The sequence below is a fragment of the Spermophilus citellus genome, assembly GCF_964194105.1.
Source record: "Spermophilus citellus genome assembly, chromosome: 4".
Taxonomy (NCBI): domain Eukaryota; kingdom Metazoa; phylum Chordata; class Mammalia; order Rodentia; family Sciuridae; genus Spermophilus; species Spermophilus citellus.
In genome coordinates, this window is record NC_138185.1 from 883,956 (window position 1) to 896,482 (window position 12,527).

At 61.5% G+C, this 12,527-nt stretch overlaps 1 protein-coding gene across 4 annotated transcripts in view; it reads left to right on the top strand.

Moving 5' to 3' along the window:
- The window catches only part of KCNQ2 (potassium voltage-gated channel subfamily Q member 2), a 48,863-nt gene extending 37,250 nt beyond the window's left edge, over positions 1–11,613 (top strand). Inside the window, exons 12-18 of one of the 4 annotated variants that reach the window (XM_081290827.1) lie at positions 332–385; positions 3,973–4,196; positions 4,745–4,853; positions 5,165–5,296; positions 6,959–7,066; positions 9,961–10,084; positions 10,685–11,613. In XM_081290827.1, coding sequence (XP_081146953.1) covers positions 332–385; positions 3,973–4,196; positions 4,745–4,853; positions 5,165–5,296; positions 6,959–7,066; positions 9,961–10,084; positions 10,685–11,398 — 1,465 coding nt within the window. In that variant the 3' untranslated portion in view covers positions 11,399–11,613. The remainder of the gene's footprint in view (positions 1–331; positions 386–3,972; positions 4,197–4,744; positions 4,854–5,164; positions 5,297–6,958; positions 7,067–9,960; positions 10,085–10,684) is intronic. The other 3 variants (XM_081290825.1, XM_081290828.1, XM_081290826.1) reach the window with 3 other exon arrangements.
- The last annotated feature ends 914 nt before the right edge of the window (positions 11,614–12,527 follow it).

A 12,527-nucleotide genomic window follows, 5' to 3' on the forward strand; every position in this document is an offset into this window, starting at 1 on the left:
ATTATTTTTTATTGGCATGAATATAGCAAAAAATAATACATCTCTTAAGACATGAGCTCAAACTCTGGCTTTGGAAGGAAAAGGTATTTTTGGAGGAAAAAAAAACCCCACGAATTATTTTTCTCCAAAAATAGGGGACGATTCTCTTTTCCAGGCTGCGGGAGACTTTCGCCAGCAAATCCCTTTCGCTCTCCTTGCTCAGACGCAAACTCCCCCTGCAGCTGGGGGTCTGCGAGCCCAGAACCGCCCCGGGTGCTCGGGGTGCCTCAGGGTACCTGCTCGCGGGTCCTGTTGCCGCCCCCGGGACTAACTCTGCTCTCCTCATTTCCAGTAAAGGCAGACCGTGCAGAGGGTGCCTGTGTGGATGCTGCCCCGGACACTCTAGGTACCGCGCAATGCTGCACGGACTGGTGCCCCGCTGCACGCTCCTGCCCTCCCTGCTTATTAGAGGTTCGGACCAGCAGGCCGGCGCCCGCCCAATTCTGCCCGCTCCCTGGGGCCACAGACCCAGAGCGAGCGCAGGCGCCTCCTTCCGCCTTACTGACTGCGCCCTGCCCGAGGGCTGTTGCCTTGGAAACAGTTCCTGCCCTGGGCGAGTTTCCTCTGGCTGGTCAGTCTAGCACCTCTACTAGGCACTGAGGCCCATCCTTAGCGCCCTGCTGGGGGAGGCAGCTACTGTGTGACACCCCACCCCAGAGACAGAGGCCCTGGCTCCCCCTTCTGACTTACAGGTCTGGGTTAGGGCAGACTGGAAACAGGACGGTGAAAGGCCCCTCCCTGCACCTTGACCACACCTTTCCTGTCCCTGTCTGCTGTTGGGTGTGTGAAGGCATCTGTCCTGCTTGCTCTGGGGGCCCCTTGCCCCTGGTCTTCCTCTCCTACCCGTCCCCTTCCTGGCTGGTGCAGCCCAGCTACCAGCAGGCAGCTGTGAGGTGCCCACCGGTGGGAGCGCACCTTGTCCTGTGCATGAGGTCGGTTGGTGCCGGGCAGCATGCTTGTGCATCTGCATCCGTGCATGCTCCAGATCCTTCTCCACCGGGAGAGGCTGCAGGGTCGCCCCACCCTGCCCCACAGGGCCCCTCTGCTGCCTGTGTGTTCTGGAGGTGGGCGCTTGTGGGGGAGGCTGCAGCAGCCCCAGAAAGGGCTGCTGAGGGAGGCGGCCTGCTCCGCCCTGGCTGAAGCTCTCCTGCTGGCCCAGAGTGTCTGTGTCCAGAGCGCTTCTGGCCACAGGTGGACCCTGGGGGCAGGGGCTGAAGTCAGGCTGCTTGGGAACCAGGAGGGTTTGGAAGTGTGGGCAGCAGGAGCCCCGCCAAGCTCTGCCCTGCTGTGTGTGTTCTCACAGAATGCCACCTGCCCTCCCTGGGCATCTTCTGTCCAGATGCAGGCTGGGTAGTTCTCTGTGGATACCCGCTAACTGCATTGCTGAGCTGGACCCCTGTGTGCTGACCAGACAAGGGCCATCTTGCCACTGGTTCCCACTTGAATCTCACCTAGAAGAGGGTGACAGGCAGGGACAGGCTGGCCTTGTTCTCTCTCCCAGGTTCTTCCTGCCCTGTAAATGCCAAAGCACCAAGCCTGGACACACGAGGGGGCCCTGTCCGTGGGCAGTCTTGCAGGGCAGGTGGAGGGAGCTCCTCCTTTGTCCTGGCTTGGGAGGGGAGGCAGAGTCTCAAGATTCTTGGCTACCCTCCTGCCCAAGTTGAGGGAAGCTGGGTGGGTACCAAGTGTCCCCCAAGTGTCAAACCCACTGTCCCTTCCTCCAGCACCTTGCCCACAGGCCTCAGGTGGAAGCAAGGCTGAGAGCTGGGGAGGGAGACTCCTTCCTGCCCTGAGCTCTGCCTTCGTGGGTCTGGAGAGCCTGCTGGCTCTGACTTGGCGGGGAGGAAGAGACTGTGGGAAGGAGGTCGCGCTGGGGTTCTGACCTAGAGAGGCCTGCAGCAGTCCCCCCAGCCCCGCTTCCCGCAGCTCCGCAGCCCCTCTCTGGGCAAGCCGTGGTCTGGGTGGCGGAGGGATCTGTGCGTTGCGTCGCGGAGGAAGCAGGAAGCTGATGCGCACCTTGACACATTCCTGACTCTTCCAGACCCGGGAACCAGGAGGGTGTGGGGCACCGCGCTTCACTGGTGACTGGAGAGGAAGGGCCGGTTCCTTCCCCTCCCCTCACAGCTGGAGTGGGAGGAGGAGAAGGGAGACCTTGGCTTCCCACGTGCCCTGGAGCCTGCCCAGAGGGGGCCTGGGGGGCCTGTTTTCCTGAGCTTGAAGTGGCTTGTTGAATGTGGAGGACGAGCCCATAGGAGGCAGAAGAACATTCCAGAAGCCAGAATCCTCCTGAGGACAAGTCTGGGTGCCCAGTGGGCTTTGGTGCTTCTGTGGCCCCTCAGCCTGGGGTGGTCATTTATAAATGGCTCCAGCATCTGGCTCTCCCTGGACCAGTGGGGGTCTCTCTTGGGCTGGAGACCAGAGGTCATCTGGGTCCTGGGCCCTACCCTTCTGTGTTGGCCTCAGTGGAAACAGAGGCAGACTCAGGGCCAGTGTCTGAGCACCCAGATGCCAGTGGTTCCTGATACCGGACACAGGATGCCTCAAGACCACCCGGCCCTCTGCCCTTAGTGGGCTCTCTGTCCAGGGCACAGGCCCAGGGATTTCTTTCTCTGCCTCTTACTTAGAGACTCTTGAGCAGGCACAGGTGTTCTCTGAGGTTGTCTGCTGTCCAGGGGTGGGTTGGGGCGGGGACATGGGCTCTATCTGCGGTGTCCCTGCTGGGTGGACTGAGCTCTGGGACTGCCTTTTCTCCAAGGTGGTCGCCTCTGCTGCCTGCTTCATGTGTCTCTCTGGCCATGTGTAGCAGTTGGGGCCGCTGTGGTGGGGGTGGAGTCAGAGACACTGGCAAGTGATACTGGGTATTAGGGCTTCCTCTTGGAGGCCTCTGAATTTCGTCAGGCCTCCTTGATTGCTGTGCTCAGCAAGGGCCCTGCTGTAAGCCATCCTGGGAACCTGTGGCTCCCCGTAGCTGGCACGAGCAGGTCCTATTCACCAAGACCTGCTCTCCCCTGGGGCGATGCGGAGTCACAGCAGAAGGAGGGAGGGCCTGTCCTGGACCCAGGGCCCGATGGTTCCCAGAAGGAAGAGTGGAGGCCATGTCTGCCTGGAGCAGCCCTATCATGGACATCCATGTCTCCTGCTGCCTGGGGGACGTGGGAGCCCGTGAACACGGGTGTCTGCCATGTGTCCATGGTTACCAAGAAATGCAAAGTCTAGGGAGACAGCATCCTGACTGGAAGGACTTTCTGGGAGTGGCCACTTCCTCATATCCTTGCAGCTGCCTCTGCCCGCCCTGGGGCTGGGGCTTGGGGGAGCAGGCCTGGGAATACCAAGGCCAACTGGGGCACCTGGTCCCAGCTATCTTCCCAGAGCTGATGTGTAGATGTCCAGGTGTGAGCTGGGGAAGATAGGGCAGGCACTCAGAGGAGGCCAGGTGTGCCAGGGTCCATCAGGAAGGCTGGTGACTGGACAAGCATCTGCAGGAGCCTGGCCCCTGGCCCCAGCAAGCTGTATAGAGAGGGAGGGCTGCTCCTGGGAGCGTTGGGAGGGCCTGCGGGAAAGCTGCAGGCAGGGCTGGTGCAGACTGAAGGTCCCAGGGACGAGCCCCTCCCTGGGCGCCTGGCCACTCTCTGGGTTTCACCTTGAGGGGATGGCAGGACAGTGTGCAGAAGGCTCTGGCACTTGGTGGTTGCTGAGTGATGTGAGCCCGGGGGGACACCTCCCCCCTCCCTGGCATGGCGCTCTGGCCATAGCTGGGCGGCCCCTCCCTGCGCGCCCTGGCTTCACCACGGTGTGGTTGGTTGTTCTTTGGACTTGAGTCTTCTCTGGTCTTGTGGGACAGCACTGGTCGCGAGCACACATGGCCTGTGTTCTTTCCGGAGTGACTTCTCTTGCTGTTTTTCTGTGTCTGTCTGTCGGTTCTCATGGGAGCAGCCAGAAGGTCAGTTTGAAAGACCGTGTCTTCTCCAGCCCCCGAGGCGTGGCCGCCAAGGGGAAAGGGTCTCCCCAGGCCCAGACGGTCCGACGGTCACCCAGCGCTGACCAGAGCCTCGAGGACAGTCCAAGCAAGGTGCCCAAGAGCTGGAGCTTCGGCGATCGCAGCAGGGCACGCCAGGCTTTCCGCATCAGGGGCGCTGCGTCCCGGCAGAACTCGGAAGGTGGGTCTGCAGGCTGGGAGCCTGCTAGGAGTGCCTTGAGCACGGCCGGCCGTAGGGCACCGATGCAGCTCTGCTGCAGGGAGGTTCCCATCCCACCCCAGGGGAAGTTCACGTAAAATGAGCTGTTTTAACCACACTGCTCAGTGGCATTTCAAACCCTGGGGTTCGCCACCATCATCCCTGCAAAGGGCCCCATGCCCACCCGCAGTCTCCTTCCACTTCCCCAGCCCTGGCCACCACTGCCTGCTGTGTTTGGTTTCTCTCCTGTGGGATCGTGCAGCTCCTGACCCACGGTGGCTGCTGCTCCCCTGAGCGAGGTTCCCAGGTGCAGCCCTGCTGTCTCGTGTCAGAGCCATGTTCCCCTAGTGGCTAGGCAACGTGCTGCATGTGGAAGGGCCACTGTGGTCAACTGCTCTGTACCAGGGAGGCCCTCTTAAGCCCTCACACCTGTGGGAGAGGAAGGGCTGCAGAGAGGCGTGATGGGCAGGTCTGCAGTGTGAGGGGCCTGGTGGCCATGACCACTCACATCTGCACATCCTTCCACCTAGAAGCAAGTCTCCCTGGGGAGGACGCAGTGGAGGACAACAAGAGCTGTACCTGTGAGTTCGTGACCGAGGACTTGACCCCTGGCCTCAAAGTCAGCATCCGAGCTGTGTGGTGAGGGACCTGCATGACCCCCCTTGGTGCCCATGCAAAGCCCCTCTGCTGGGCCTCCCCTTTGGTGCTGGGCCCTGGGTGTTGCAGACACGGCCTAGGTGCAGTGGGGACTGAGGCAAGGAGGTCGGGAGCTGCTCGGCTGGCAGGTCCAGGTAGACGAAGGTTGTCTGTGATGCCGGGCACTAAAGTGGCTGGTGAGCGGCCCTCCAGCACCCACAGTTGCACAGGTGCTGGGAGGGTGACAGGCTGGTGGACACTGGGGCCAGCGTGTTCTCTGGCTCAGAGCTCATGGCTCTGCCTGGCCATTGCAGTGTCATGCGATTCCTGGTGTCCAAGCGGAAGTTCAAGGAGAGTCTGCGGCCCTACGATGTGATGGATGTCATTGAGCAGTACTCCGCTGGACACCTGGATATGCTGTCCCGCATCAAAAGCCTGCAGTCCAGGCAAGAGCCCCCACCTGCCTCCCAGCCCAGAACCTTCGAGGGCCTTCTGGGCCAAAGCCCAGGGCTGGCTAGAGGGCCCCTGGGGGCCAGCCTGGGAGGGTGCAGGGCAGGAGCAGTGCTAAGGTGGGCCTCCCACCGCCGGCGTCTGCCAGCTTTCTGCCCTGTCTTCGCAGTCTGTCTCTAATATTTTTCTGTCTCCCCTCTCTCCCCCGACTTCCCTGCACTGTGGTGGGCAAGTTTTGTGTGTGTGTGTGTGTGTGTGTGTGTGCGCGCACGTGCACATGCACACTCACATGCATATCTGTGCACATGCATGTGTGTGTGAATGTGCACATGTGAGGGTCTCTGGATGAGGGTGCACACGTGTATGTGTAGGTGCATGTGTGTGTGCATGTGTGTGCCCATGCATGTGTGTGTGATGTGCGGGTGTGTGCACGTGTGCCTGTGTGCTGTGCCGTGTATGCACACGGATGAATTGGTGCATACACGTGTGTACACATGTGCACGCGTTGGGAATGGAGTTTCCCTCGGAGAGATGACTCTGCCAGGCAGCACACACTGCCATCCCTCTTCTTCAGAACGTGATTGTCCACCCATTGTAAAGGAGTTGCCCCACTTCCTGAGTGCATCTAGGCTTGGTGGTAGCTGGGCACCCACTGGTGTCCGTGTGGGGAAGAGGCTAGCTAATTCCTGGAATTCCATGTCCATGCATCACAGCATGAATGGGGGCCTGAGCACACACATGCACAGGTCTCTGCACATGGGCACACAGGGCCAAGTTCTGGCCTGGGCTCTAGTCTACACCCCCCAGGGTGCTCACAGCCAGTACATGCACACGTGTGTGGCCACACATGTGGTGGCACCTGTAGGGAGCCACATGCTGCAGGAGTTTCTCCGGAAGGAGGTCCCAGACTCTACTGGTGGGGTCCTCCCCATCCAAGGCTTCCCACAAAGGCTGTGGCTGCTTCCAGCCCGGAGGTGCAATTGGGTCCAGCTCACATGGAGAGGGTCTGGACAGTGAAGGGCAGCCTGGAGGCCATGGCAGCTCTGATGGGGAGGTTTGGCCTCTCCTGCTTCAGGTGACAGTGGGGCCTCCCAGGCTCTAAGCTCCTCCCCAGATGGGGTTCAGGGAGGCATCTCCTCCTCTGCTGGGCTTAGGCTGGGCCTCTCCTGGCCTTCCCAGAGCAGACTGACTAGCAGCTGGGACTCTGGGCCTCTCCTGCCCATGCTGGTCAACTGCCTGGTCAGCTGCCTGCTCAGCAGGTCCTTCCATCCACCTTTCCCCCACTGCTTCCCTGTCTGTCTGAAAAACAGACCAGTCGGCCTGGGGAAGCCGGACGGCCCTCGTCCGTGATGCCCCCTTCATGCTGTGCAGCCTCGCACCTTCTCTGGGATTTGGCTCCCAGCACAGGCACCCATTTCCCTACCTACCTGAGCTCCCTGGTGAGGCTGGGCTGCCCACAGACCAGCTCCTGGAGCGAGCCCTGTTCAGCATGCCCAAGGGCCAGGCGTGCGGCCAGCCCCTTTCTGCTGGGCACACAGGTTCCTAGGAAAACCGCTGCGGTCTGAGTGGGCTGTCCCATTGCTGAGCTTCCAGTGACCCCTCTTGAGCTGCGTGACGATGCGTTTTGCTGGTGTCTCTTTTCTTGTTTACGCTGCCAGGATAGATATGATTGTGGGCCCCCCACCCCCTTCAACTCCCCGGCACAAGAAGTACCCCACCAAAGGACCCACGGCCCCTCCGAGAGAGTCACCCCAGTACTCACCTAGGTTAGGACGCCTCATCTCTTCCCAACCTGTCTTGTGAACGGCCAGTGCCTTCGCTCCAGGCCACATGACGGCGGCACCGCAGACTGTCCTTTCCTCTGGACAGAGGGCATGTCCAGGCTTTCTGTTCCTGCAAGTGCCCTGCACAGGGGAAGGCTCTCTCACAAGGGCCCCAAGGGGCAGTGAAGGGAGTCAGGACTACCCAGTGCCCTGCAGTCCTCTTGGGGCAGCCAGGGCTCCTCTCTGTGGGTGTCCTTGTGAGGTCCACCTGGGGCTGGGGGACTCCTGGGCAGAAGCAGAGGACATCAGTGGCCACACAGGTGTTTCCTTGCCTGGCTGCAGACCTGCCCTCTAGCCTGAGGCCCTCCCTGGTCTCCCTGGGCACTAACTGAGTCAAGCCCCCCAAACCTGCCTATGGCTGGGCCGACCCCGGACACACCTGGCTCACTCTTGGGCTGTGTGCTCTGAGCAGCTGGGGCTGCTTCCCAGGCACAGCAGCAGACTCTGCTGCCTGCCTCTCACAGTTAGGAGGAGAAAATGAGGAAGCCTCTGCCAGGCACCACGGCGGGTGCTCCACGTGAGCTCTGGAGTTACTTCAAGTTGTGGTCATGGTCATTAATAGTGATAAGGAAGATGGCAGGACTTCCCCCCCCCCCCCGACAGGCAGAATGGAGGTCAGGGAACAGTCAGATGGCGCACTCAGGTCTTCAGGGGTCCAGTGAGACCTTCATGGCCTCTGGCTTCCTCTGACTCCAACAAGTCAGGCCAGCGAGAGAGAAGCCCCTGGGGCAGGCCAAGAGGACAAACAGGGCATCTGGACAGAACTGACAGGCACAGCGTCTGTCTACCCCCTTGGCCAGGGTTGCTGCCCAGGAGGCTGAGGTTCATTGTGCTGGGCTTCTTCTCAGCTCAGCAGCTCTGATCATGAGAGAGTGAGTCCCAGGGAGCAGGCAAGGTTGTGTCTGCTGCACCCTGACTCGGGGTGGCCCCTGACAGTACCTGCTGAGTCCACTGCTTGGCTGCTCTCTAAGACTTAAGCCTTGTCCCTTGGGCATTGCTGCAGGAGATGGTGCCTGGGAGTCCAACCAGTGAGCCAGGAAGGCCCTGCTGGCCCTCAGACCTCTCAGACCATTGCAGCCAGGGACCTTCAGGTTCACCCCAGGGGCATTGAGCATGTGGGGCTGAGTCCAACTCCCCAGCTGAGCCCCAGAGGAGGAGGAGGCAAGGTGGTTCAGGGTCCTTGGAAGACCCTCTCCCAGATGCCGCTGCAGCAGTTCTAGGCTGAGCCCTGGGCGGAGGCTCCCGTTGGGACCCACCAGGCAGGCAGCCCGTCATGTGGCCGGGGTGAAAGTGCTGTGCATCTGTGCCTGGACTATGTGACACGGGAACACCAGGACCTGCCCCCCTCCATTGCCATGGCGTCTGCTTGGAGCCAGAGGCCCCCTCCCCTCGTGCATGAGTCTAGCATGAAGCCCGTGGAGCATGAGGAGGCTGCATCTGGCTGCCGCAAGTCTGGCCCTGTTCTGTTTCATGTGACAGAAGGAATATGCCCGGCTCCAGCGAGGCAGGCAGGGCATTCCTGCCTGCAGAAAGCAGCTGGGCGTTCTTTGTGCACAGGCTGCTGTCCAGAGCTAGGTGGGCTGATGGCCTTGGCCTGGGTTGGTCCTGCTCAGTCACCCTGTCCTGAGCTGCCGTTAGCCCAGTGGGGTTTGTAGGCTCAGCCAGCATAGCATCTTGGTTTCTGAGTGGGTGTCCCACAGCTGCAGTTCTCGGCCCACACCTACTCCCCAGCCCCTGCCAGCCCTGCAGGACTCACTGTGGATCTGTTCAACAGGAGCTGGTCTCCAAGGGTGAAGGAGCCTCCTTCCCTTCTTACGGCATCAGTGACCTAGGGCCTCATTCAAAACCAGCTCGGCTGAATTCCATATCCTGCATATGAACACACATGCAACGCACTCTCACTTGCATACATGTCCATGTGCACACCCACTCACACACATGTGGACACATGTATGATACATTCACATGCATACACACCCACATGCATAGCCTCTACACACATGCTTGTGAACACATGCCCAGGCACATAGTCATGAGCAGATAGATGTATGAGCACGTGTACAATGCACTCATACCCATGCACACCCATGAATGTGCACACATGTACAATGCACTCACATGCATGAGCACACCCATTCTCACACATACACACACTGGTTGGTGGCGGCTTGTCCCAGCCCTCCTCTGGTTGTGTGGCTCTCTTCCCTTTATCCTTGTCCTGGTGCATGGAGCTGCAGCCCTCACCGCCTCCTGCTTTTGTTGTCCCTGCTGCAGACATCTAACTGTCCCTGTCAGACCCTGTTGGGGTCAAGGGCCTCCGTGGCACATTATGTAGGAGTAAAGCTCAGGGGTGGGATGGCTGTGGCTTCTGGAGCAAGGGCACATCACGCCATGCTCCCAACCTCTGGCTGGATGCCCACCAGCTTCCCTGACTTCTGGGCCTCAGTGTGCTGGGAGGCCAAAAAGCCACAGGCCAGGGAGGAGAGGGAGCTGGGTGGGCAGGTGGGATGGGGGCCCAAGGGAGGACGGGGACTCTGCTGCAGAGGAGCTGGGGGTGGACTGGCCCCAGGGGAAGCTCCTTTACTTTACTCCTCTTAATGTGCCAGACCCCACTGGAACGGAATGGATAGGAACAGGGCCCTGACAGTGTCAGAAGGCAGGCAGGGACGTGAGGCACCAGTGTCCGTCTGTCCTGGCACCTACTGCCCCCTGGTCAGCTCTGGGTTGGGCCTGGAGCCCAGATCTGGGGGCTGTGGGCTGACCTGGGTGGAAGGGGCAGGGGCCAAGCCACATCCTCCTGAACTCATGCTTGGGGGCCGGGTCTCTGTTCCCGGTAGAGTGGACCAGATCGTGGGGCGTGGCCCGGCGATAACGGACAAGGACCGCACCAAGGGCCCTTCCGAGGCGGAGCTGCCAGAGGACCCCAGCATGATGGGACGCCTGGGCAAGGTGGAGAAGCAGGTGGGAGGGGCTGGACAAGGCCTCTGCTGTCTGGGACCCTGGCTAGCTGGGGCGGGGAGGGGAGGATGGGGCGGGGAGGGGAGGAGTGGGTGTGGCCCCTGCTGTCCGATCCTCCGTGTTGGCCGGGAGGGGACTCGGCTCTTCAAATCCACCGCGACCTGGTGTAGGGTATATCTGGAGTCAGCACTTAAGTCAGAAGTACCCAGAGTTTATGTTCTTCCCTCCATGTCCTGGGTGGGGTAGCTGGGAGGCAAGATTTGCATTTGAGGATCCCGTGGGGGAAGGGATTAATCTGCTGTAGAACTTGTCAGAAGTCACACCTCTCTGGCTTTCCCCACTGGCCTTGCGACCCTACCCCCACAGCCCTCTTCCTAGGAGTGGTTCATCAGAAACCATCACACCAGACCCTTGGGTCTGCTGGGAGGTGGGCCTCAGCACAGGCCTCAAACTGACTGGTGGGGTCGGAGCACCCGGAGCTGCTGAGTCCGGGTTGAAGGAGGGGCAGCTCCCGCCCCCTCTCGCCCCTCCCGGCTCTCCCTCCATGTCCCGGAGCCGCCCTGGTCCCCGGAAGCCTGGTCCAGCGGCAGCACCCTCTTGCAGGTCTTGTCCATGGAGAAGAAGCTGGACTTCCTGGTGAGCATCTACACGCAGCGCATGGGCATCCCGCCCACAGAGACCGAGGCCTATTTCGGGGCGAAAGAGCCGGAGCCAGCGCCGCCATACCACAGCCCCGAGGACAGCCGGGAGCTCGTGGAGAAGCAGGGCTGCATCGTCAAAGTCGTCCGCTCCAGCAGCTCCACTGGCCAGAGGAACTTCTGCGCGCCCCCCGCCCCATGCCCGCCGTCCACCTCGTGGCAGCAGCAGAGCCACCAGCGCCATGGCACCTCCCCCGTGGGGGACCACAGCTCGCTGGTGCGCATCCCGCCGCCGCCTGCCCACGAGCGGTCGCTGTCCGCCTACAGCGGGGGCAACCGGGCCAGCACCGAGTTCCTGAGGCTGGAGGACGCTGCGGTCTGCAGGCCCCACGAGGCCGCCCTGCGGGACAGCGACACGTCCATCTCCATCCCGTCCGTGGACCACGAGGAGCTGGAACGTTCTTTCAGTGGCTTCAGCATCTCCCAGTCCAGGGAGAACCTGGACGCCCTCAGTGGCGGTTACGCGGCTGCGGCGCCCTGCGCCAAGGTCAGGCCCTACATCGCAGAGGGCGAGTCCGACACAGACTCGGACCTCTGCACACCCTGCGGACCTCCGCCGCGCTCTGCCACGGGGGAGGGCCCCTTTGGCGAGGTGGGCTGGGCCGGGCCCAGGAAGTGAGGGCGCAGGACCCGCCCACGCCGCTCTGCCTGTCCCTTTTGGGGGCGTGAGCTCTGCGGGGTCTCTTCTGGAGTGACGTGTGCTGTGGGGCACCTGTGGGGCTGTCAGGCCCACTTGCCGGTGCAGGCAGCAGGGCTCCTTGGCTGGTGCAGTGACATTTTGCAAAAGTTCTTTTCCAACCAGGGGCTGAAGGAGCACCCTGCAGCAACAAGCTGCTCAGCTATTGGGGGGGGGGGACAAGTGACCAAGGGGGCATGGCTATGGGGGTGTGGGCTGGGAGCAGGGCCCAGGAGGGTGTGGCTGGGGCAGACTTCCCCCTGACAGTGTGGCCTTGAGTTCTGGTGGGTGCCTAGCGAGGGCTTCAGTTCAGGAGGGTGTGACAGGCCACTGGGCATGGCCTGTCCTGGCACCTGACCACTTGTCCCTGGGTTCCTCTGTGTGTGAAGAGCTGGGCAAGACCCCCACCCCTGGGTGCCTGGCTGGAGAGCTGCCGGCCAGCATCCCCGACCCCTGCCAGCTCCGTGGGTCTTGCCAAGGGAGCGGGTTGGAGTTCAGGACCCCTTGCCTGAAGCTGAGAAAGGAGTGAGGCCTTGGGGACAAAAACCAAGCCCACAGTCACTCTGGACCCTCCTGAAAGGCCCACCCTGCAGCCTCCCCGGATAGGGAATTTCAAAGTTCCATCTGCCCTGACCCGGGATCTCCTAAGCCCACAGGAGCCACGGGCGTTCTGGGTGAGTCCCCATGATGTGTCCTTTCTCCTCACTGCCCTGGCTGGGTGCTGGTCACCAGGCTGTGGCTAGCCCTTTGAGCAACCCACACTGTCCTTAGCCAGGATTCACCCTGCTGGTCCCGCACCTGTGCTCCAGCAGACCAAGGCAGGGCTGGCTGGGGCCATCGCTGGGCAGGAAAGCCCTTTGGTCAGCTGGCTCACCTACTACAGAGGGCTGCTGTGTGTTCTTCCCACTACAGCTGGCCACCCCAGTCATACTCTCCACTGGTGGGTCCCTGGCTATGGCCTCCCAGTGTTTCGGGAGTTGAGACATCCCTTCCCTGGGCCCTAGTGAGCAGGGACCTTGCTCCCTCCTGTCTGGGTGCCTTGGCCACTGGGTATTCAGCTTTAGGGGCCTGT